This window comes from Scardinius erythrophthalmus (genome assembly GCF_964197995.2).
Source record: "Scardinius erythrophthalmus genome assembly, chromosome: 22".
NCBI classification, from domain to species: Eukaryota; Metazoa; Chordata; class Actinopteri; order Cypriniformes; family Leuciscidae; genus Scardinius; species Scardinius erythrophthalmus.
Window position 1 is genome coordinate 12,612,338 of NC_138242.1, and position 27,294 is coordinate 12,639,631.

General features: G+C 39.2%; 1 protein-coding gene across 4 annotated transcripts in view; it reads left to right on the forward strand.

Annotated features, from left to right (window-relative positions):
* Nucleotides 1–15,716: 15,716 nt before the first annotated feature.
* Nucleotides 15,717–27,294, forward strand: part of mppe1 (metallophosphoesterase 1) — a 134,498-nt gene continuing 122,920 nt past the window's right edge. For 3 of the 4 annotated variants that reach the window (XM_081352692.1, XM_081352690.1, XM_081352691.1), the window contains exons 1-2: nucleotides 15,717–16,333; nucleotides 16,829–16,937. In XM_081352692.1, the coding sequence (XP_081208818.1) occupies nucleotides 16,107–16,333; nucleotides 16,829–16,937 (336 nt within the window). In that variant the 5' untranslated portion in view covers nucleotides 15,717–16,106. Of the gene's footprint in view, nucleotides 16,334–16,828; nucleotides 16,950–27,294 lie in introns of all 4 variants that reach the window. The other variant, XM_081352689.1, reaches the window with a different exon arrangement.

Sequence of the window (27,294 nt, forward strand, 5' to 3'; positions counted from 1 at the left end):
TGTCCAAACCACAAAGTTGCAGTACTGGGCGTTGCCTACAAACATGTGAAGCTGAACTTGATGGTATTATTCATGATTCTTTTTTAGTTGTAGTGCTTTGTCTAAGCAGAACTGTGTGTACTCACATTTAATATTCGACAATATTACTGATCTGCCTTACTTAAGGTGGACGATGACGCAATTTTCTTTCTAGAAACAAACTTTGTTGTATTGTTTTCATGTTATCAGTGTGAAGCTGCTTTGATACAATCTGTATTGTAAAAAGCGCTATATAAATAAAGGTGACTTGACTTGACTCACTACTCCCTGTCAGACCATCGCGGTATTTGTATGGGCACTTAAAGGGATAGTTCACTTTGAAATTAAATTTTGATATGTTTTAGCTTACCTCAAGGGCATTCAAGATGTAGGTGTCTTTGTTTCCGCAGTAGTTTCAATTTTTATATTTTTAGGTCAAACCGTTCTTGTCTGTCAGTCATATAATGCAGGTCTATGGTCACCACCTCAAAGAGCATGCACAGAGTCCAAATTAAACAATTCCCCATCGTAAGTACACATTGATGGCCTAAGACACGAAACGAGCGGTTTGTGTGAGGTATTTATATCGTTTTTACCTCTTGTACACAACCACGTCCAAGTGATTGGAGGGCGCGCTTGTTTCCTGGTGTGTGACGTGTGTGGCTTAGTTAGGTAACCCCCCCAAAAATTGTTTTTACTAACTTACATCAAAACTACATTTTTTTTACTCATTTCATGTAATGCCAGCTTTACAAATAGAAAGGACACTTACAAAGACGTTGTTCACATACCTCCGTTGGATGCGAAAACACCATAGGCACAGCTGATGATGTCAGTACTATGCGATCCACTCCTTGGTTTGTAAAATCATCAGGGGAAAAATGATCGCTGCAGACCCTCCACAACTTTAGTAAGTTTATGGGTGTGTTGATATCCAGCCGAAGAGCAATCAACCATAACTTCAAGAGAGAAGGCTCATAAATTGGGAATGCGTGAAAACTCACCACTCCCGGATGAGTTCGCGCGAGCATACGTAATTGTTTTCTTTTACGTCGGTTTAAACATCCCGGATAAGCGCAAATTAGTACCATTTATATTAGCCGTCTTACCTATAATCTCTGTTCTGTGTAAACAATGAGTGACGTGCACGCACGAGAGATCACTTCCGGCGCTTTCCGGCGCTTGCGCAGACTAAGCCAGAACGCGCGCACACGTCACACACCAGGAAGCGTGCGCGCCCTCAGATCACTTGGACGTGGTTGTGTACAAGAAGTAAAAACAATATAAATACTGTTCGTTTTCTCACACAAACCGCTCGTTTCGTGTCTTAGGCCATCAATGTGTACTTACGATGGGGAATTGTTTAATTTGGACTCCTCTGTGCATGCTCTTTGAGGTGGTGACAATAGACCTGCATTATATGACTGACAGACAAGAACGGTTTGACCTAAAAATATAAAAATTGAAACTACTGCGGAAACAAAGACACCTACATCTTGGATGCCCTTGAGGTAAGCTAAAACATATCAAAAATTTAATTTCAAAGTGAACTATCCCTTTAATCTCTACATTTGCTTTCCCACAGCAGGTACAGTTTGCTATTCCATCCGGCGATGCCCCAAGATGTGGTTTGTCTGGCTGCACAACAAGAACGCAGAGCTCCACGCCAAAGTTGTGATGTTGTGCTTTCATTATTTCTGTGTATTGTCTTCTGGCTGTGTCCTCCATATATCTTCCCCAAAGTACTGCTGGGACATGGGACAACTCTTGTTTGTTGTAGTGCATTACCTGTTTTACAAGGTTTGTTTTAGCGCTCTCGGCTACTACAGTGCATACACAATGTAGGGTTGTGCTTGTTATCCTTCCAGTTCTGTGTGTGTGCCAGGCCTGAGAGTGGGCCTGATTTTTAGTCGTAAGCTCAAGGTTTACACACTACTCATTAGTTGACTCCTTCCCCAGTTTTTCAAAGTTCTCTTCCCTTACAGAACAAAAATATATGAGAAAATACTGCAAAATATAATGTGTGATATATTACATAATACATTTCCATTTATGGGAAACGTCTCTGGTTACTTGTGGAGTTACAAATTTAAGAATCTGTTTAAGATCTACTGATCTTGTAGCCTAGAAATCTAGACGCACCCTAGCGGCAGCAAAATTTATTTTGCAGCCAGGGTAGTCTAGCAACTCTCCGTTGACTTTCGGAGCTGTAAAAACCTAAATTGGGTCAGGCCAATCACATCGTGTATAGATTAGGCGGGGCGGGCTTAACATAATGACGACAGAGTTGCGACGGTTCCCTGCTACTTGAAAACAAAGAACTGCTGCTGCTGCTGGTGAACAGTCTTTCGAATCGGCTTTGGCCGCGACTCTGGAGGACTTGGAGTTAAGTTTTTCTTTGAAAAAAGAGCAAAGAACATTCTTAAAAAAGGAAGATGTGTTCGTAGTTTTGCCGGCCAGATTCAAAGGTTGAATCTATCAACTAACGTAAGCTCTGCTGTTGGGAAAACGCTCTGGTTGGTTGAAACACTATCCTATTGCGTGCAGAGTGAATTTGAAAGACAGCCGTTTATCTCGCCCCTCGGATTGAGCCGTGTCTATGGTGAGTTGCCAGACCTAACATCTTGTGGGCTTACCGGGGCGTCTAGGAGCTGCTGCTTCTATGCATCCCGCATTTCAGTGAGCGTCAGCCACAGGTGACGATGCAGAACTACGAGGCTGCCCATACTGCGCCTGATTCCCTGGGCGAACTTCTTAGAAGCGGCCAGGGCCAGGTCTGCAGACATGCGCAGCTTTCTAAAGGACTCTGGGTCCGGGCCTTCTTCATCTAGGGACCTCAGACGTCGCATCTGGAAGACTTGCAGGACTGCCATCGTGTGGAGGGAAGATGCTGCATGTCCCGCTGAAACGTATGCCTTTCCAGAGATGTGAACTGTGGCTCGACATGGCTTGGAGGGCAATGAGGCAGTTTTCCAACCGCGGGACGGACATAGGTGAGCTGCGACGGCATTCTCGCATACCGTAATTTCTCCGCCCCCTCTACTGTGGTCAGCAGTTGAGTTCCTTGCGCATGGGCTCGGGCTGAGTGAGGGGAGTGCCATGAATGGGTGAACTCGTCGTTGAGCTCAGGGAAAAAAGGGGCGGGCCTCTGCGGGGCGTCCGTTTGGCGGCTCACGCTGAGGACAGACCCGTCCATCCATCTCTTGGACGGCTGCTCAGGGGCCACCCAGTCCAACTCCAAATCTGCCACTGCCTCCTTGAGGATGGACATCAGCTCTGCATCCAGCGAGGTCGGGGTGCAGCTAGCCTCTGAAGGGGCCTCAGACCAAGCACCCGGGTCAGAGGCACTCGTAGACATGGTGTCATGCTCTCCACAACCGAATGAGACCATTTCCCGCACTTCTTTTGGAGGGCGGGAACTATCCTCGACATAGATGAGAGGGTGCTCTGGCAACGTGGGCGACGTAGGGGTTGGGCCGATGCTAATCCCTTGCTAGAGACCTCTAACAAAGCTCCCTGCAGTCTACCTGCCCGTGGCTCGACGGCGGTGGGCGGAGGAGAGGCAGGAGCCAGCAGAACACCGCTGCGAACAACGGCCAGCCTTGCACGAAGGATCTTGATTCGCAATTTCTCGTAGGCTCGACAATCTGATCCTTCCAATGCCGCCTCAGCTTGGGCATGGCCCAGACATGGAAAATGGCGTCTGGGAAATCTACCGGCCCACCACACATGCGCCAAAGAGACCTCCTTGGAAAATGTTAATCCACCGGAACGCACGAGGGGATCGCAATCCACGTTGTCCACTCTAGTTGCGTAGGTCATTCGCGAAACCAGCCTCCAGGCGAAGAAGAAAGATTCTGAGATATTTTGGCACCCGATGTCGCCTATATAGTGGCCATTAGCTATTTGCAAGCAAAAGAATGATTCAGTCAGGCTTCAGCATTTCGAGGAAAAGTGTTTTCCCCATACGTAATGTCGAGGAACTGACTCGATAAGAGAATTAGTGCTTATATATATCAAATATTTATAAATGAAGACAAAAATTGCATTATATGTATTATTCACTCATGAATGTGTGTGTGTGTGAATATATATATATATATATATATATATATATATATATATATATTCACACACACATTCACAGAATGAGTTACGGCAGATTTCTAGTTCCCAGCATGCTTTGCTTCTGACTGTTAAAGGAGAGCAAATGTTAAAATTAAGTGATATTGTTAACTGTTAACTCCTGTTTTGTTAACTAGCTTGAAACTATGGAACATTATAATGTAAATAATGAAAAAAATATAAGAAATATATCACATTATATATTTCTCTGTATATGTGTGTTTATAATGCAGGAGTAAATATATCTGCAATATATTACGAGGTCCCCAACCCCCGGGCATTTGGTACCGGGCCGCACAGAAAGAATATATAACTTAACGTATTTCTCCGGACTATAAATCGCTCCGGAGTATAAGTCGCATCAGTCAAAAAATGCGTCATGAAGAAGAAAAAACATATATAGCCTAAGTCGCACTGGACTATAAGTCGCATTTATTTAGAAATGTAGCCTATTTCACACAAAAAAACAAACAAAAAAAAAATGTTACGGACGGGACAGTTCTCCGTTACGGACGTGAGTGCTCTGAAAGCAGCACTAAAAGACTGCTTTAAAACTTTCACAGAGACCTCAAACAGAAAGCAAAAAGCCTGTCTTTAAATTTAATTTCGTTTTGTATTAATTGTATCTTAATTTTAATCAATGTTTCATCAACCAATTGCCTGGATTTAATAAGTAAGAAGTAAATATAGTAGAAAATATTTAATCACGACACGGAGGCGCGGGCGCGTGAAATGGAGCTTATCTCATAAATTAACCGAAACTCAGTAATAAGGTAGCCTACTTGCCTCACAGACCTGAGATATAGAAAGCATGAAATGTCTACTTTTAAAGGAGCTGTATGTAAGAAATCTATTTCAATTAATCATAAAATTGCCCTGATGTGTCACTAGACATTAAGAAATCATGTTCATTTCAAATACTTATATCACTGACAACAGTAGTATGGCTAGGATATTGTCATTTAAAAAGTGGACTTGCAGCCCTCAACTGATGTTGATGTTGTCATTTTGTGTTTTGGCCTGAGCGCCTCCCTCCACCTATCTACCAATCACGAAGTCAGTAGTGTTTCGGGATCCGGGTTGCCAGCTTTGCTCTAACCTAACCTACCCTAACTCTAGTCGGATAAAAATGTCTAACGTTACTAAATCAAAAAGACCTCGTTATAATTCAGAAATTCGTTGTGACAAAGTCCGAAATAAAACCAGAATTTGTATAGGAGATGCTTTTGAAAGATGGAGACGGCTGAAAACGGAGAAGAATTTGAACACAGACGCCAACGTTGCTAATTTTCTCCTAGACAGGTAAGATTCATCTATGCTTGGCTAACTTGTACTGGATGTCAATGGACATTTCATATATTCATGACAGTCGAACAAAGTTATGCGTGTTCAAGCAACGTAACGTTAGCTCACATGGACGTATGCATTTGCAATGCATTATAGGAGCCCGTTTCTCTGTCATTATGCTGAGACGCTGATGAAAACATTAGCACGACCATTATGGCAATTTGAAAAGTAATTGAGACAAGCCTAACTTTACCTCAGAAAAAAATATTCGTCATTCGTTCTTCACGTATATCGTGGACTAAGTTACACATGCTGCAAGTTGACCTGTATGACCATTGCTAATGTAATTTAGTTACTCTAACAATATTTTCTGATGGGACTGAAAACAACCCTGTGATAGCCATTGGTGATATTGAATTTGTCCCGTGTTATAATTTCTGTGGCAAATGTTTATTCTGTTTTTAGCCTATAATATGACAAAAACTTTAGCACTTGTAAATCAAGGTTTTTTTTTTCGTATTGAAAAATAAGGAAGTATTATTTTGTTGTTTAAGTCTATATGTTTTTTTGTTTTCTTTTACTATTATCCTTTTTTTTTCTCAGATTTTTTTTGAATTGTAATTGTATTTATATGTTCAAAATAAAGAAATCAAATCAAATTAAATATCAAATCAAAAACGCTTATCTCTTCAGCTATTATGGCCCCAGCACCTCAACAATTAGTAATTTTTTAAAATAAGTAATTACTCATCAAAATATCTCTCATAAAGCATAAACACAATTAACAGAAAAAAAAAACTTACTGTGTACGTCTCGTCATCACTTGCCATTGGAAGCTCATTGAAGCAGCATACGTTTCTGCTGAATCCTGCAGCTTATCTGGCAACCTCGAGTCAGGGGGGAGGGGATACACGGCTCTACAGTATTTTTAAAGTGATTGCAGTACCAGTTTTGTCCACAATCCTACATACGGTACCTTTAAACAGAACAATTCAAAACGAAAGAAAACTGACTGTTTTCTGCTTATGTAGGCTAATTCATATGAAATGTGCATTTTCTCTCTGGTGCGTTCACTAGGCCTACTGCGAAGATCGAGTCAGCATCGTCAACTTCATCTTTGCACAGAAAACACTTGTTTATTATTAAACAATTAAAATGTCTCCTGCTATATTTTACATATTCATAATCATTAATTTTGCCAGTTCTTTGTGACAGCTTTTAGGTGCTTTATTGGCAGCGCCACCCTTACATCGCATCAGCACCGAAAACATGGAGATTTTTTTCTTTTGGGGGGCATTTTGTTTGTGTTCAGGCTTTCTCAGTTGTCTTTAGGCGCGATGTTACGAGTACACTGCTAATAAAATTGAGAGTAAGCCTACACATTGGATTCACGTTTATTATTATATTTAAAAAATACCCCAGTTTTTATGCTGGTCATATCATTTTATTTTGTTGTATTTATCCGCCATACCTTAAAGGCCGGTCCGTGAAAATATTGTCTGATATTAAACCGGTCCGTTGCGCAAAAAAGGTTGGGGACCGCGAACATATACATATATTATGAAGTGTATTACTGAATATAAAATTACATACATTATGATATATTAGTAAATATATTGTCACATATTTTTCAATATATGAAAAGTGACAATTCCTTATGTATTATTCAATATATTGTAATACATTAACACAATATATTATTCTGTATATTTTCAAATATACTGTTATATGATTTAATATATTGATCATTCATATATTGGGAAAATATATGTTCTTTTCGTAAGGGTTCATTCCGCTCTTGTAGATTATTTTGGCAGCGGCATCTCAGATTGGCATCATACAGAGCTACCAGAGGCTCTGGCAGGTCTCTGGTTTCTTTGTCAGATTCTGTTGTGGAATCTGTGTCACTGAAGTCCATGCTAGTGAGCACAGCTGTGTTAGGTGCCAGTACTTTCAGTTCTGCAATGTCTTCATCTGTCAGTTCTGAATACACAATAAAATAAATGTTAGATAACTTATTTTAATATAAATTGCAATCAAAGCTGGTTACTGTCAGGATACAGGCACGGAGACAGAGGTAAGTGAATCCAAACACAGCTTTATTCAAGTTGACAATAGTGCAAGGTGAGTATTCAGTGAGTTCAAATGCAGATTCAGTGAAGATCACTCGGTGCAGGGCAAACAGCAGGTAAAGCATGTTCACTTCAGGTTTGTAGATACCAAACAGTCACAGTTCATAAATACTTGTCTTTTCTCCTTCAGATGCAGTCAATAGTAAGCAAGCTCGGAGGAAACACTGGAAGCTCGGGAGAACAACGGATCACAGGAAATAGGAACGCAAACAGGATTCCTGGAGACAGCAGAACAATGACACAGAGGATAGTGTTTCACAAGAGAGTATACGTTACATCTTGGAAGCATCAGAGGTTCAGGAGACAATGGATCATGGTCTATTCCTGTTGGAGGCTTGACCTTGAACTGAGGCTGTGGTGAGTGTTTTATAGAGCTTGCTGATGAGGCTGCTGATTGTGAACAGGTGCAGGTGATTATACTCAGGGGAGAGTAATTGCAGGTGCGCCAAAGAGGATTCTGGGGAATGTAGTGCAGAGATAGACGGTGAACGTGACATAACCACACCCCCACCCCCCCACCCCCCTTGGGAAGACTGGCTCTGGCTCTTGCTCGAAGACTGGCTCTGGCTCTTGCTCGAAGACTGGCTCTGGCTTTTGCTCGAAGACTGGCTCTGGCTCTTGCTCGAAGACTGGCTCTGGCTCATCTGGGCCGACGACTAGTTCAGGCTCGGCGGGCATGACGCTCTCAGTCTCAGGCTCGGCTGGACTGGCGTGAAGTGCAGGCTCGGCTGGACTGGCGTGAAGTGAAGGCTCGGCTGGACTGGCGTGAAGTGAAGGCTCGGCTGGACAGAGTGGAAACGTGGCTCAGGAGAGGATGGAGCTGAGGTAGCCGACAGGGAGGCATGTGCGGCCCAGACACACATAATAGCAGCAACATACAGGGAAAGGGTAGTCTCTTCAACCTCAACTGGACAGACATGAAGAGCAGACTGCTCAGGGGTGGCCTCCAGAATTTGGGGAATGCAGGAAGTCTTCTTCCTCCTCCGTTTACGAGAGCGAGGGGGCGCTGCAGCGAATGATGGCTCTGGGTCGGCAGGATTGACGTGAAGCTCTGGCTTGACTGGGCAGACAATTGGTTCGGTGGGTTTGGTGGAGCGTGGAGCAGACCTGCAAGCTCCCCGGACGGACATCAAAGCGGGGTCAAATAACTTAGACGTCAGGTCGGCACTATTGGAAACCAGTTTTCGGGCTCTGGGCCAGACAATCCCCGCGTCTGGTCCAGGACGAACACGGAGTTCCTGTTCAGTGAGTTTGACTGGGCTGATGAGGTGAGGATCAGGCTGAGTGCGAAGATCAGGCTGGACGCGAAGATCTGTCTGGACGCGAAGATCTGGCTGGATGTCTCCCACAGTGAGTGAGGAACCACACACCCACAGCGTGCGGTCAATGAATTTGATGAGAGGTAGGTTGAGATCATCTAACAGCAGTATCTGGGCGAGTGGATCGTGTAACCCGCTCCAGAACTGCTGTTGAAGAAAGTCCTCATCCCAGCTCCCATCCTGGTAAAGGTGCAGGAAAACTTCAGCAAATTCCTCCAGAGTACTACCGTTCTGGTCGAACATAGTGGATTCCTTGCGGTTCGCGGAAGCGCTGTCTGCGGGCTGTGTAGGATCCATAGCGGTATATGGTCAAGCTTTCTGTCAGGATACAGGCACGGAGACAGAGGTAAGTGAATCCAAACACAGCTTTATTCAAGTTGACAATAGTGCAAGGTGAGTATTCAGTGAGTTCAAATGCAGATTCAGTGAAGATCACTCGGTGCAGGGCAAACAGCAGGTAAGCATGTTCACTTCAGGTTTGTAGATACCAAACCTGAAGTGAACATATACATCCTTCAGATGCAGTCAATAGTAAGCAAGCTCGGAGGAAACACTGGAAGCTCGGGAGAACAACGGATCACAGGAAATAGGAACGCAAACAGGATTCCTGGAGACAGCAGAACAATGACACGGAGGATAGTGTTTCACAGGTGAGTATACGTTACATCTTGAAAGCATCAGCGGTTCAGGAGACAATGGATCATGGTCTATTCCTGTTGGAGGCTTGACCTTGAACTGAGGCTGTGGTGAGTGTTTTATAGAGCTTGCTGATGAGGCTGCTGATTGTGAACAGGTGCAGGTGATTATATTCAGGGGAGAGTAATTGCAGGTGCGCCAAAGAGGATTCTGGGGAATGTAGTGCAGAGATAGACGGTGAACGTGACAGTTACATCTGTCATTAATAGTTACATGGCACTGATTATAACTTATGTTTTTACATGAATTACAGTACCGGTTAAATGTTTTAGAACATCCCTATTTTGTAGTTTTATTGAAATATAAATAGTTCAAGTCCAGTGAATGGGACAAAAGTCAGCAGCAAACTGCCACTTTTGCATCAATTTTCAAGGCTTCATTTACTTTCATTGCTTCAGAATAATCGAAGAAGGTAAAGAGAAAGTTTAGATCAGAAAAACTCAGATATAATGTAATTTTCAGAGATATACAATTTTCAGGGATAAAGTAATGAGTTAACAACTTCAAGTTATTCTGCAGCAATGGAAGTAAACGAAGCCTTGAAAGTTGATGCAAAAACACATTTCTGTTTTCCAATGTGTAAACACCTTGGAACAGCCTGTGTTAATACACCCTCAGAAATTTTATTTGTACAATATTGCAACTAAAAAGGCAATTAATGAAAAAAGACCTGCTTGTTATATGTACATGTCCTGATTTCGTCTACATTCAGATTGTGTCTACCTTTTACATTGTTCTTTCTACACTTTACTATGACTGGCAACAGTTGGGTGTCTGCCCTCTTAGCCTTTCTGAAGCTCATCTCACTCACTGCATAGCTGCAGCATAACCCTAACCTGCACAAAATGGTATAATGTATGAAACACACTGGTTTAAATTTTACTTTAGGATATACATATAACAACAGTTGTATGATTGTATGATTTCACCAAATAAGCAGTTCAATTTTATTTGATTAAATTGCTGACACTGACTGAATTGCGTAAATAATGAAAATTTAAGATAGTAAACTTGTTTCGGTAACATCCCCAGCCATACAGGTCCAGTTCACAGTAAGAATACAGTTGTTTGTCTTGTTGACGATAACCCAGGCCTTGTACAATTCCGTCTTCTTACCCTGTCTTTGGCTAGGCAGAATCTCTGTCTTCAGCACTACCAAGTTTTGAACTTGGTTAATCATGAAATTGTATGTCTTGGACATGACCACACAGAACAAAGTTGTATGCATAAAGAGATGTGTATACTTTTAACTTCTCCCAGGTATTTACACTTGGAGTGTCGATCAGATAATTATATACAGTATCTGTGGCCACTGGATGCTTGGCCATTTCGTTTCATCGTTTAACCATTGACAAGGTACTATGGCAAACGGATCTTTAAGACGTAGCGGTCAGCAGTGGTCAGCATGCTGACCTGGATGGGAAATGGACAAATGACAGGTAAGTGGGACAGGGGTCCACATAGCAACATGTATGGGAAATGGACAAATGGCAGGTAAGTGAGACGGGGGGCCCGCCCGACGAGTGTCCACTTCCAACCTATATGAATGTGGGAGACCCCCCATATGATAGGCCTGTAGTGGGACAGGGTGTCACCCCACTGTGGAGAGTGTCGGGAATGCATCTGGGGTGCTTCGATGAATTGGACCAAAGAGAGCGACAGCCTTCAAAAAGGATTGAGTATCCCCAGTTGGGGAATCCACTTACCGTGGTGATTCAATCTCTGTTACAAGGTCTGAGTGTGGGATTCAGCACTTCTTTGGAGTTAAATGTTGATCCTGTAGATGGTGTACCTATGATTGTGACCCAACCATATGCAGGTGCATATCTTCAAGAGGGGAGGGTGTAACCCAGGTTGCTCAAAATCCTGTTGAAGTTGAAAGAAAAAAAGAGTGTTGTAACATTCATGAATATGAAAAAATAGTTATTTTATTTTATTAATATCTGTTAAGTTAAGAGTATTTCTTTGTAAAGAAAATAAGAAAATGTATTAATTAAAAAAATTATACTCATTCAGAATAGTTATTTAATTAAATAAGTGAAAGATTGCCCCAATTAGACAAGTGGAAAGTTAGCACCCTAATGGGTGGAACCAGGAGAGACGATGAAGAGAACGGCTGGTACATCATCTGCTCCTGATGTACTGAAAAGATGATCCTGAGAAAGAAGAGGAAAAATAGAATTAAAATGGACAAAATTAACAATTTTATTAGAGAAATAACAGAGATTTTTAGATAATAGTGTGGATTGAATGTCATCAATCAATGATCACGAGTGAATGTTAGTGTGAATGCTACGGATGAGAAAAAGACTTCTTAAAGTCTGGAGTTTTGCCTTTCTGGAAATTCCAATTTATACCGAAATTGCTATTGTAACCAGTTAATTTGATTTATTGTGATTTTCATTTTAGACATTTTATTGTATTCTTTTTATTTATTTATTTATTAGTTAGTTAGTTAGTTAGTTAGTTAGTTTGTTTGTTTGTTTATTTATTTGTATTTTCCTTTTTCTGGTTGTTTATAAATGAAAAACAAAAAGAGAGTTATAAAAAGGGTATTCCAAAGGGTCATTAAATAAAAACTGTATTCAAATATAAAGTCATTTTCTGCAATAAACAAAGTGATTAAGAATTGAATAAATTGGTAAAGAGAAATGAAATACACATATTAGCGGAATAGAGGCAAGTCAATTTTATTAGCTTGAACCTAAATAGGTCAGAAAGAATTAAAATAGTTGATAATATTTAAAGAACTAAATAGGAAACAAATTATAAGATTTATAATAAGGTCAAATTTAATTTGTTTGGAACAGGTATTTATTTTCATTTTGTGTTATGTTGTGATGTTGTTTTAAATTTCACTGCTTTGTTACTTTTCCCTTTGTTGTTGAGCCTGTCTCTTGAGCGAGTTTATTCTTCTGGTTACTGGTCCAAATCTGGAAATAGTGCACCCTCTTCACGCTCATTTCCGTTGGTCACTGTTTGAGAGGGTGGGTAGCACTCGCGCTTCAATGCATGTTACACATGCTTTTTAGGGAGTCTGTTAAAACTCAAACTTAAGGGGAGGCACGAGAGACGTGGACTCCCATTGCAACTTTACCTGCGGGTGTCGCTGTGGGACAGTGTTACTTTAGAAAAACGAATGATTTATATATAATGTAATATTTGCTGTATTTTATTTTTGTACTGTGGATTGTTTTTTCAGCCAATTGTTTTGAGGAGGCACTGCCTCCCTTGCCTCCTCAGAGGAAAAGCCCCTGGTATACAGTATATGTATACAGGTCTTGGACAATGAAACTGAAACCCTTGCCAAAATAGTGCCAAGGTTTTACACCTATATGTCAGTCTGATCACCAATATTCACTGATTTTACATTCTATCAGTATTGGTAGAGTGTGAAGGTTGAATTAACAGAACAATATCACAGCTGTACATAAAATATTGCAATCCACACAACATAATGGGAAACATATCAGAGTTTACTTTAAAAGAGGACCAATTGTTGGTGTGCGTCTCGTTGGCTCATCTGTGACCAGGACAGCAAGTCTTTGTGGTGTATCGAGAGCTATGGTATCCAGGGTAATGTTAACATACCCCCACGTAGGACAAACCACATTGACGCATGAGGAAGTTGTCTGAAATGGATGTCCAGGTACTAACCTGGATTGTTTCCAAAAAACATAAAATCACAGCTGCCCACATCACTGCAAATTAAATGTGCACATCAACTGTTTCCACCAAATCTCAGTCAGTAGACCTATTCATGGTATGGCTGCTAGTCAAACCTGGTCACTCGTGCTAATGCCAAATGTTGTTTCATTGGTGCCAACAGTGCAAATCTTGGGCTGTGGACAATGTGAAACATGTAGTGTTCTCTGACAATTTCACCTTCACTGTCTTTCCCACATTCCTGGGAGTTATGATGTGGAGAAGCCCTAAAGAAGCTTAACACCTGCACTGAAAAAAAAAAATTTAGTCAGTTCAACTTAAAAAATTAACTTCATGTGGTAACATATACAATTTCTGGTTTTGTTGAAATGAAATAAATTATTTACGATTACTGAATATAACTGAATTCAATCAACCTGAAAAACTGGTTTTGTTGAAATGAAATAAATGATTTAAGATTACTGATTATAACTGAATTCAACTAACCTGAAGCATAACTGTCAGTAAATAACTTGATTCCTCCAACTAGGTACAATGACTTTATAAGTTTGATATAATCTTTTTTGTTTTATATGATGAAAGTTCTTTTCCAACTTTATGTGAATACACTCAAAGATAATTAATTACCCTTTCTTAATTGAAGATATTTTAACATTCAACTTAATTTAGTTTATTCATTATAAACAATGATCAACAGTGTTGTTTTATCATTATGCACATTGTATATAATGGTATATAATGAATCACTAAACAACATCAGGTGTAAGTATTGAGCAAAGAAGACTGAGTGCCCATGAAGAAGCGCTACTCTTCAGCACAATGGTAACCACAACATTCAATAACAGAAACAACTCAAAATGTCCAACATAACTGAATATTAAACATTAAAATAAACTACCAACATCTTTCCCTTTACTGAAAAACACATAAAATAACATTTAATCCCTAAATTTACTCTCCTAATGCAGTCCCTTGCAAAGCCTGCTGGGAACTACAGATCCACTGCCCAAGGCTGCGTTTCCCAAAAGCATCGTAAGCCTAAGTATATTGTAGAGCCTTTGCCACCAATGGTCTTTACAATAGCTCAACTTAACTCACAATGCTTTTGAGAAATGCAGCCCTGAGCAGTGGATCTGTAGTTCGCAGCATGCTTTGCAAGGGACTGCATTAGGAGAGTACATTTAGGGATTAAGTGTTATTTAATGTGTTTTTCAATAAAGGGAAGGATGTTGGTAGTTTGTGTTAATGTTTAATGTTCAGTTATGTTGAACATTTAGGAGTTTCTTTTACTGAATGTTGAGGTTACCATTGTGCTGAAGAGTAGCGCTGTCAATTGCGATTTTCACTTTGATGAAACATAATGTGTATAATAACCCTAAATCACAACTTCTCCTTGAAACAAAATCTGACGATTAGCAAGGAGCAGGTGCGCATTTGTCACATGTGTCCATCCAGCTTTATTGGAAATTGTATGTTGGGTCAATGCAACTCAATTAAGTTACAACAGCATTCCCTTGTTTTATGTTACATACAACTGATTGAAGTAGGTTACAACAACAAAATTAGAATTTGTAGAATCAGATATAAATACTTCCTTTGAAGCAACAACTGCATATGTTCACTTTTTACAGTGTGGTTGCATGCCCAGGGGGTGGATCAGTGATGGTTTGGGCTGCAATATAATTTCATTCCCTCCTGTGCCAAGGACTACTGAACCATTCTTGAGGACCATGTGTGCCTTATGGTTCAAACATTGTATCCTGAAGGGGGTGACGTGCATCAGCATGATAATGCACCAATACACACAGCAAGACTTGTGACAGAATGGTTTGATGAACATGAAAGTGAAGTTGAACATCTCCCATGAATAGAAAGTTCAAATGAACAGCATTTATCTGAAATAGAAAGGTTTTGTAACATTATACACTACTGTTGAAAAGTTTGGGGTCAGTAAGATTTTTTTTTTTGAAAGAAATGAAAGAAAGCAGGTAATATAATTCAGCAAGGATGCATTAAATTGATTAAAATAAAATACGTAAAGATATTTATGTTACAAAATCTTTCTATTTCAGATAAATGCTGTTCTTTTGAACTTTCTATTCACTAAAGAATCCTGAAAAACGGTACACAACTGTTTTCAACATTGAGAATAATAATAAATGTTTCATGTGCAGCAAATCAGCATATTATGATTTCTGTCATGTGACACTGAAGACTGGACTAATAATGATGCTGAAAATTCAGCTTTGCCAACACAGGAAGACATTATATTTTAGGCATATGTTCAAATAGATAAGTTATTTTAAATGTAAAAAAATATTTTACAGTATTACTGTTGTTGCTGTATTTTGGGATAAAATAAATGAGAGTCTTCCTTTAAACACATTTAAAAAATCTTACTGATCTAAAACTTGAAGGTTAAAGGTTTGGTTAAAACGTAATCTTTTTAATGGAACGTCGTAATATTATGACTGACCACTGGATGGCACTCTTCAAGCGCGCAGAGAATCTGATGAATTGAATGTCTGCTCAGATGTTCATCACACGCGCACAGCTGTGACGTTTGTCTGTTTAGCAAAACTGCTCTTGTAACATTGCTGGTTACCCTGAGAGGATTTAAAAACATCGTGATCTGCAGTATACTGATGCATTTTTCACCAAGATATACCGCAACCTTATGAGAAAACATGTAATCTTTCTTCCGTTTCGATGTTGTTGTTTTTTTCATGGAAAAATGACGTTATTGAGAATGAAGCGGAAGAGGAACATTTTGCTTCGAGCACGCTAGAGGCGATTTTTCTTTCGCCAACAGATTTAACTCGCGTATCGTGTGCTATTGCAGTAATAAAACGGGTTCGTATAAATGATCTCGATGTTTGGATCGAGTGGTAGATTAGCCGTGTCTCTGATTTTTGCTTTTGTCAGCGTGTTTGTATTGTGTGAATATGTGATCTACTATCCTGTTATTCTGCGTTGCTCATGGCCGCATATTGAAGCTGAAGATTCACATTCACCTTTGCGGGCGTTATTTCTTTCTGATACTCACTTATTAGGGGCCATCAGAGGACACTGGCTCGACAAACTCAGAAGGTATTTATCTGGTGTCAGAATTGTACGATCTGCTTATCTAAACGCTAGAAAAAAAGTTTTATTTTAATAGGCTGGTTTTGAGACATTTTGTTACAGTACATTGGAGTTGGCTACTGTGTAAATGCCATAGTACATGAATATGATTCCATCACATATCATCATTGTACCATGGTGCTGCTGTAGGACATGTTTAGAGCAGGACTGTAATCACCTAAACATTTAGCAGTACACTTCAACTAATGATAAACGGATCAAATAGACGGGTTCAAAATACATCTGAAAGTTTTGATTTATGAAGACAAAAATAAAATAAAATGAAACAGTCTGTGAACATTACAAAAGAATATATATAATTTTACATTGGGCAAAGTCATAAAAAAAAAATATATATTATTATTATTATTATTATTTTTATTTTTTTTTATTTTTTTTTATTTTTTTTTATTGAAGGAAGCTCTGCACATTTTTATTATGAGTATTATGATATTTTCACAGGGAATGGCAGATGGAAAGAGCGTTCCAGACATCTCTGTGGCTTCTAAATCCAGAAGTTGTCTTCATTTTAGGAGACGTATTTGATGAGGGCAAGTGGAGCTCCAGTCAGGTACAGTTGATGGTACAACATACAAACACAAAGCAGGAAACTGTTTGTCTTTACTGGTTGCAAAATATGACAATTAGCTGTGGCTGAGTCTAAAATAATTGCATGCATACGGCATTAGGCCTCAATCCGTGTATCATTCGTTCAGTCGTTTTTTTATTTAATATTGAAAGTAGAAAAATGAGAAAACAGTTCCTTTTTCGATTTTCATTTTTTCCAAAACGAAGAAAAACAAGAATTCAGCTTGAGTTTTCGTTTTTTCGTTCTGATGTAGAAAAATGTATAAACAGCTGGAATATTCTAATTTTACACGTGGGTGGGAATGAAACGCCCCTTTCATTTGATTTGTCAGCCGAAGATCAAACTGTCCCGTCATCAGTTCTTCCTCAGTTCTGCACTGCAGAATAAGAGTCCTCGCGTTGTGATTCTTAACGCGTTTATCGCAACTACATTTCATCTTTTTTTTTTCATCAAATAACCAGACTAACATGACTCGACACAACCCGTACTGGGAAAAACACTAGACAGGGCTTTCTTCTGTGTAGACCAGGAGTTCTCAAGTGCCAGGGGTTTGCTATTTTCCTATTTCCGAACTGTAAAGTCACGTTTTTTTTTTTTTTTTATCATGAACCACGCTGTGTTTTATTCTTAAGTGACTATATAATGCATTTTACTTAAAATAATCTAAATGTTGACTTTGAAAAGTAGGTGCGTCAGAAGGCTATTCACTCTATTTTGGTTCATTTTTGGTGTGCGCCAGAAAGATGTTCAAGGAGACAGAGACGCGCTAAAGCAGCGCATCATATTGTTTTCTTTATTTTCCAAAGGCATGACATTTTGTAGTCATTTTGAATGTACACAAATAAAAATATAAATGTTACTGTTTCGAATGACAGAGTATTAAACGACAGAATATTATTATTTCCCCTGTTGAGCAACAAATCCAAGTGATGTCGCCGGCGCATCGCTCGCTTACACAGCATCTCTAGGCTATTATCAGTTCACTTCTGGCATGGCTAACATCGCAGCCTGTTCATTATTAAAATAAAACACAGTCAACCAAACATATAAAAAGTTATTCTGCTTAATTTAATTGGTCTGTTGTACAATATAAAGGCTGTGCCGCACAGTAGGCTACTTGCTGTTATTCCAAACTCATTTCCCTTGCTGTGAAGATGCTGATTTAGCCTATACATGTATTGGGACCCGACTTAAGTATAAAGCCTTCTTTACATTACTAGTTAGCATCCAAATGTTACATTGCAAATATGGAAACTTTGGACCGAATGAGAGATGCGCGAAACCAACGTCGGTACAGTTTCAGTTTCGATTCAAATAAATTCGTTTAGGCTTGGCGTTTAAAATTGGCTAAATGTTGTTTATAATAAAGGACAAAATAGGCTATTTTTATAAGCTATTAGGCTATATTTTTATTATACGTGGCTACTTATTTTTCATTCTTGTTGTTTTCTGAATAGGCCTACCATTCATTTAAGGATTTGACATAGGCTACAGTAAGGGGAAGTAAAATACCCATAGACATAGCCTATATGTTATTAATAGTGTTTATAATGTTAATGTTGCATTTTATTTACCGATCTTTTACACTATTTCTGAATAGGCTAATAATAAAATGCGTTTGTTTCCCTCTCAACATGACCCGGTGCGCTGCGTACAAGCGCACATCTTTGAGATATAAATTAATACATTTTAATAAAACACAAGGCCTACATCATAAAACTCAAAAGAGTGTGTATTTTAATATCTCTGTTGTTCTCTGTTCTCCGGTTGTTAGATAGTCAGTCTGAATGTCATGCGTTTACGTTAATATAGAAATATTATATTGTCAATGCATTATTCTTTTCTTTTTGTATTAGTGTTAAAAATATTAAATTTACAACTAATTATATTGATTTATATCTTCATTTATTATATATTTTTTTAATTACTGGGCGAGGGCGACCATGTAGGCTAACAGCCGTCATTTAGGCATACCCAGCTGATGCAAAGCGTAGGTGAATTTATATCTACACAGAAGAAAGCCCTGTCTAGTGTTTTTCCCAGTACGGGTTGTGTCGAGCCATGTTAGTCTGGTTATATGATGGGAAAAAAAGATGAAATGTAGTTGCAAAAAACGTGTTAGGAATCACAACGCGAGGACTTTTATTCTGCAGTGCAGAACTGAGGAAGAACTGATGACGGGACAGCTTGATCTTCGGCTGACAAATCAAAGGAAAGGGGCGTTTCATTCCCACCCACGTGTAAAATTCGAATATTCCAGCTGTTTATACATTTTTCTACCCCAGAACGAAAAACGAAAAATCAAGCTGAATTCTTGTTTTTCGTTTTTTTGGAAAAAATGAAAATCGAAAAAGGAACTGTTTTCTCATTTTTCTACTTTCAATATTAAATAAAAAAACGACTGAACGAATGATACACGGATTGGCCTCTGCTTTAGTGTTTGTTTGTTTGATGTCTGTCATTTTTAATGAAATTTGGCTAACACTTTGCAATTTATTCACTAATTAATTCAATTCTAATTACTTCACTAATTTATTAACATTTATTAATACATTTACTAACAATTAGCAATTGTTACAGTATTTATTAATATTAGTTAATGTTAGTTAAACATGCAGTCCGTAGTTTTTCCTCTTTGTTGCCATCTCTATTCAAAATCTGCAATTGCAGTTATTCGTGGAATTATCAACTTTACGTGGGTTGTGCCTCGGCATGGTACAGCCCAGATGAATCCAATGTTTTGAGGAGAATGTGCGGCTGTCAGTCACCGCACAGGTGTAGATACTGTCATTTGGAATCACAGATTCTACTTTTTGGAAGTATGACCAACATAAGAATTTTCACTGGAAAATGTCATCTGACCAAGTAAGTAACATCCACTTTTGTTCTGACCTGCAATAAATTGTGCTGATTAAATCTAACGATCGATTATCATATCACGTCAAACCGTGCAAATCATACTTTGTTCTCAAATTGTTAATGTTAACAACATCAGCATTGCGCGACTACATTTAATGCCCTTCCGATATTTATCCTTGTTTTCGCATGTACCCGGTTGCAGTCTCTCTTTTTCTGTAGCCACTCCGAAGTCAGAAGTCTTTTGCATTTTACAATGGGTGAATCTCTAGTTGTCACTGGTGATTGACGTTTGAACCTTTCTGGATCCGCCATCAAATTGAAAAGTTTAATTATATCAAGTGCTGTGAGAAAAGGCTATAAATCTCCACCTCCAACATCCTCACACGCAATATAGCCTACTAGCCGAGACACCTTCTTTATGTGGACAGATGTGACGTAATGACGCAAAGACATGCTCGAATTTCCCGCGGAAATCCACCAGTACCACTGGAATTAAAACCATTATTACAAGCTTACTGTTTTAAATTGAGCTAAGGCAAGTAGATACTTTTGAACACTGGCTGGTTATGTACTTGCTAAAATAATATTTTGGATAATTTTTAACCCAAAAAAGTTACGGACTGCAGCTTTAAGAAAAATAGAGCTTTTCAATGTTTGTTCTGACTAATCCCACTTTTTTTTCTACAATTAATCACGATTATTTTCATGTAACATTAAAGTTAAAAAAAAATGTGTATATTGTAATAATTTAGCATTTAATCTCCAAATTGTAGAATGTAGAAACAGACAGTAGCCTATATTTAAAATTTTAAATAAAGAAGGCCAGTCTCACCGATACCAATACTGCTACTGATGTCTCTGTGAAATAGATTTTTTTATCAATTATAGCCATTAATTATAGGCATTCAGCATTACAGTATAATTGAACAAATAATTTACATTTATATATGGCTTTAAAAAGTCAAGTCAAGTCAAGTTTATTTATATAGCGCTTTTCACAACACAGGTTGTATCAAAGCAGCTTCACAGTAATAAATTAGAACAATACATCAATGTTTGTTTCTAGTGGAACGTCTACGTTTGGTAATGCTGATCAATAGTATCGTTGATTGATTAATTCAATTAAATATCCCCAAATATCCCCAACTGAGCAAGCCAAAGGCAACAGTGGCAAGGAACCGAAAAACTCCATCAGGTGACCTAATGGAGAAAAAAAAACCTTGGGAGAACCCGGGCTCAGTCGGGGGCCAGTTCTCCTCTGGCGTTTATGAACTAGAGGTCGGATTTAACTGTAGGATTAAAAGTATTATATGAATGCCTGGCTGAAGAGATGCGTCTTTAATCTAGTTTTAAACTGGGAGAGCGAGTCTGAGCAACGAACAGTATCCGGAAGACTATTCCAGAGTTTTGGTGCTAAATGTGAAAATGCTCTCCCTCCTTTGGTGGACCTAGATATCCTAGGTATGACCAAAAGCCTCGAATTTAGTGACCTTAAAGAGCGCGATGGATTATAGGGCGATAGAAGATCCGTTAAATAGACTGGAGCTAAGCCGTTTAGGGCTTTATAAGTCAGTAGCAATACCTTGTAATTAATACGGGACTTTATAGGTAACCAATGTAGAGATGATAAAATCGGTGTTATATGATCATATTTTCTTGATCTAGTTAGAACTCTAGCGGCGGCATTTTGGACTAACTGTAGCTTGTTTATTGAGGATGCAGGACAACCGGCTAATAACGCATTACAGTAATCTAGTCTCGAGGTCATGAATGCATGAACTAACTTTTCTGCATCAGAAACAGATAGCATATTACGTAGCTTAGCAATGTTTCTAAGGTGGAAAAAGGCTGTTCTTGTAACATATGAAATATGATTTTCAAAAGACAGGTTGCAGTCTAATATAACACCCAGGTCTTTTACTGTAGAGGATGAAGTAACAGGACATCCTACTATGTTAAAGTTGTATTGTGAGAGGTTTTGTGGGTGGTTTTTTGAACCGATAAGTAGTACCTCTGTCTTGTCTGGATTTAATAAAAGAAAATTATGCGTCATCCAATCTTTTATATCTTAAACACACTCTGTCAATTTGGATAATTTAGCGTTTTCATCTGGCCGTGATGAAATATAGATTTGAGTGTCATCAGCATAACAATGGAAACTAATTCCATGTTTCCTTATAATATTTCCAAGTGGCAGCATATATATTGAGAATAATAGAGGGCCTAACACAGATCCCTGCGGCACTCCATAGTTTACTGGAGTTATGATAGATTTTTCTCCATTTAAATAAACAAAATGGTAGCGGTCAGATAAATACGATCTAAACCAGCTTAATGCTTGTCCTTGAACACCAGTATAATTTTGTAGTCGATCTAAGAGTATTGTATGATCTATAGTATCGAACGCAGCACTAAGATCAAGTAAAACTAATATTGAGATACAGCCTTGGTCAGAAGCTAAAAGTAAATCATTTGTGATTTTAACGAGCGCAGTTTCAGTGCTATGATGCGGCCTGAACCCAGACTGAAACTTTTCATAGGTGTCATTTTCTTGTAAGAAAGAGCCCAGTTGAGCGGACACAACTTTTTCTAGTATTTTAGACATAAAAGGTAGATTTGAAATGGGTCTATAATTTACTAGATTATTCGGATCTAATTGTGGTTTCTTAATGAGAGGTTTTATAACTGCCAGTTTAAATGTTTTTGGAACATAACCTAAAGATAAAGACGAGTTAATAATATTGAGGAGAGGCTCTTCCACTACAGGTAACACTTCTTTCAATAGTTTAGTTGGTATAGGATCTAGTAAACATGTTGTTTTAGATGAAGTAAAAAGTTTATTTAACTCTTTTTGTTCTATAGTTGTAAAGCACTGTAATTGTTCTTGCGGGGTGATAATTGAGGCTGAATTATAAGGCGCGATTGAGGATTGAACGTTTACAATTGTGGTTCTGATGTTTTCTATTTTCTCAGTGAAGAACTTCATGAAATCATTACTACTAAACTGTAATGGAATATTTTGTTCAGGAGACATCTGTTTATTTGTTAGTCTCGCCACTGTATTAAATAAGAACTTAGGATTGTTATGGTTGTTTTCTATTAGTTTGCGTAGATGCTCAGCCCTGGACGCTTTTAGGGCCTTTTTATAACGTGACATACTGTCTTTCCATGCGATTCTAAAGACCTCTAAGTTGGTTTGTTTCCATTTACGCTCTAAATTACGGGTTTCTCTCTTTAGAACACGCGTAGTATTGTTGTACCATGGTGCTTTACTTTTCTCTCTGACCTTTTTTAATCTAATGGGCGCAACAATATCCAATGATCCAGAGAGAATGGTGCTCATAGTGCTAGTTAATTCCTCAAGTTCATCTGTTTGTTTGGGTTCACTGAGCAGCTGAGACAGATCCGATAAGCTGTTTGAAAAATTATCTATGGTGGATGGAAGGATTGTTCTGCCTAATCGATAACGCGGCGCAGCATGATATATTACAGGAGTACGTAATATGCAAGTTACCATGTAATGGTCAGTGACATCGTCACTTTGTGGAATGATATCTATATCGGTTGGATCGGTTCCATGTGATATAATTAAATCGAGTGTATGATTAAATCGATGAGTCGGTCCGGTAATGTTTTGCTTGACCCCAAAGGAGTTTAATAAATCAGTAAACGCAGCCCCTAACGCATCATTTTGATTATCTACATGGATATTAAAGTCTCCAACAATTAATGCTTTATCGAAGTTAACTAATAGGTCTGAGAGAAAATCTGCAAACTCTTTTAGGAAATCAGCGTAAGGCCCAGGCGGTCTATATACGGTAGCCAAGGCTAGAGATAATAGGGATGTTTTTCGAACATCTAAGAGCGTAACTTTTAGTACAAGTACTTCAAATGAAATAAACTTATAACCCGTTTTCTGAGTAACATTGAGAAGATCTCTATAGATTGTTGCAACACCGCCGCCACGACCATTCAGACGGGGCTCGTGCTTATAGGAGTATCCTGATGGAGTAGACTCATTTAAACCGAAATAATCATTTGGTTTAAGCCAGGTTTCAGTAAGGCAAAGTACATCGAAGCTATTATCTGTGACTATTTCATTTACAATAACTGCCTTAGGTGTGAGTGATCTAATGTTTAGAAGACCTAGCTTTAAAAATTGTTTTTGATTACCAATAGCAACATTTTCTGGTTTAATAACAATTAGATTTTTTCTAGATCCTGCAGTAGATTTATGATTTGATCTCACTAAACGAGGAATAGACACAGTTTCTATGCAATGTTCTAAACTATTTATATCAGTTAAATTGGTGCAGCAGAGACTATGATTTGGACTTTTGGTTACTAGTCAAAAGGTATTTAACATTTTGGAGATGTTATCTGACAGAAGATCCGATCCGAATCTGCTTGGGTGTAAGCCATCAGCACGGTAAAGCCTAGGACGCTCCCAAAACAGATTCCAATTATTTACAAAGAGAAGTTTCTGCTCATTGCACCATGACATTAACCATTCATTAAGCGCAAATAATCTACTAAACTTTTCATGACCTAGTCGGTACGTGGGAAGCGGTCCTGACACAATAATCGTTATATCAGGCGATGTGCTGCGTACCGTATCGATCAGATTCCTGAAGTCTTTCTTCAGAACTTCCGTCTGGCACAGCCTGATGTCGGCCCCTCCCGCGTGCAGGACAACAGTTCCGACGCGCTCGTTCAAAATCTCGGGAACGAGCAGCGATTTCAGAAACACGAGCACCAGGAAAGCAGTGACTATGCACCTTACTTTTATTTAACGTAGCGTGTACGTGTCGAACGATGGAATCGCCGATGATCACAGCATCGCGTTCTGTTTCGCGAAGAGGGGAGAAGCGGTTTTGTGTGGATATCTCGAAAACCGGGAGGGTCGGAGAGAGTTTTCTTGGTCTAGACCTGGCTCGTGTCTTCCGCTGCGGAAAAATCCAGGCTTCGTGATGGCATGTTGGAGCCGGAGTGAACGAGACCATGGCTGATCGCGACCTCGACGTTCGGGACCGATGTTGAGGAACACACGGAGTAGACGAGGTCGGAGTCATCGGGTTAGTAACGTTAGTCTCTGATTCTTGTGCCTCGGCACGTGATGTTTCAAGAGCTAACCGCCGGTCTATCAGCTCGGCTTTTCTTACTAAAAGGTCGTGGATCTGTTTCTCAACAGCTTCCAGCTCAGACTGCACCGCGTGCAGCTCAAATGTGTCCTCACCTGCACCAAAAGGTAGACTACTTACATTTGATATATTCGCCATTTTAACAGATGGACAGTAAGTTAAGTTAGCAACGACGCTACCAGTGGTGCTATCAATATTAATACTAATTTATGGCTTAAGTCTTGGATATAATCCGTCTTTTCAGTGGTACGGGTGTAGAGTAGACGCACGATAGGCGAAAAAATGTTTGTTTGTAAATGAGTGCGGAGAAGACGCGTTCAGCCGTGATAAAAAATAACAAATATATAACAAAAAATAAATGTCACATTTACCTGTGCCCTTCAATAAATCAGGGCTCAATTTGTTCTAGTGGCCCAGTCAGACCGGTTCAGATTTTTACTTGCGCTGTTAAAATGCACAAAAAGTTATTGTTTTCATCGTTTTTGACCCATGTAACCTTGTAAACAGTGCTTTAAGATTTCAGGTAGGTCTAACAGTTAGGATACAGAAATGTAATAAAGTTATCAAACACTTACTTTCTTACTTATTTTATTTATAAAGCACTTTACAACTGCACCTGCAGACAAAAGTGCTGTACAATCAGCAGCATAAAAACAAACAACACATAAAAACAACATGCAACTTACTAATACAGATACTAGCCCAACCTCTCAAAAGCTAAAGTCAAGTCATCTTCATTTATATAGCGCTTTTAACAATGTAGATTGTTCCAAAGCAGCTTTACAATGATAATAGGAAACTAAAGTAAAGTGTTTAGGCTTTATAGCAACTCTAGAATAAAGTTATTTTCCAGCTAAAGTTAGTTTGATTGATTCACTTCCGTCGCAACGATCATTAGTTATTAACTTAGGGGCCGCTAACACGACACCGTTTTAACAGAAAACTCTTAAGTTCTTTCTGCGCAAACTTCAAAAACGTGAACCAGTGAGAACGCCGATGGCGTGCACATGCGTTTTACGAGTTTAGTCTATAGGTATGTGCGTTTGAATATATGTGCGCACTGCGCAGGCGTGTAGTCCTTCCCTACAAATCAACCCTCAACATACTACTTGTCTGGCTTTAAAATTAATAATACAGAATTTTTATCGCTTCCACGTAGCCACGCAAACCGGAATTATCCCAACTAGTGTTGTCAAAAGACCCGGTACTTCGGTACCAAGTCGGTACTAAAAAAATGTAAACGTCACGGTACCAAGTTTTTCTTAAGTACCGGTGGTACCAAGGACCCGTTCAAACCCCGTTCCTTGATGCGCATGTATGCACGCATGCACTGAGCGCGTGCAGTTGCGCGTCCTCTTTATTAAAGCGCTGAGACATGGCGACCGGCGGTGCTGCTGCTGATGTGGTGGCTGTAAATCCACTTGTTGATAAGAAAGGAGGAAAGAGACACATGGAAATATTTTGGATTAGGCTAATGTCACGTTGCCATAAGTGGCCGTTCACATAGCGCGTTTTTTGCGTGTGCAGATTCGTTATTCCAAATGTAGGCGTGCAGCAAGCGCGCTCATAATAGAAGCGCCTTCTATTTTTCCAGGCGCGCCTATGTTCATGGTTGCATAGCAAGCGCTTGTGGAAAGGAGAAACTTGTCGATCTCCGAATGCAACGTTACATGAGGAGAGTAAAGATGGAAAGCTTTTAAAGATTAGTTCCATATAAATTCACGGATAATTTGTTGTTTTGTCGTTAGTGAAAATAAATTTTGACCTTGTATTTGAACATTATGTTCATTCGCATTCGGAGATCGACTATTTTTGAAACGGTGCGAACTGCGCTCTCCATGATGACGAGGAAGTATCAGCAAAGAATTTATTGATTTCTAGCCCTTTGGTACTGAAATTGGTAACGAGAACCATGGATTTTCACTGGTATTGGTACCGAATACTGAAATTTTGGTACCGTGACAACACTAATCCCAACAACCCTTTATCTGTAGAGAGGTAAAGGGAGGGGAGGGAACCTTCACAGGGAAGAGCCTAGTTGACATTTCAGGACTGCGCTGTTGTCGCGTCCAGGCGCAGGTCCTTCTTCGGATCTGGATACAGCCTGGATCCGGCGGACTGCGGTAAACCTCGGGATAAACAGAGAGACTAATATTAGCGTAAACGTCATTCTTCTTATGGTGTAATGAGTACTTAATGGGAAGTGTTCCCGGTTCTGGCTGACCTAATCTATGCAGCCTAACGTTGAATTATAAAAGTCTATAATGTGTTATGTGTATGCTAGGTCAAAGAGATGTGTTTTTAGTCTAGCTTTGAACTGACAGAGTGTGTCTGCTTCT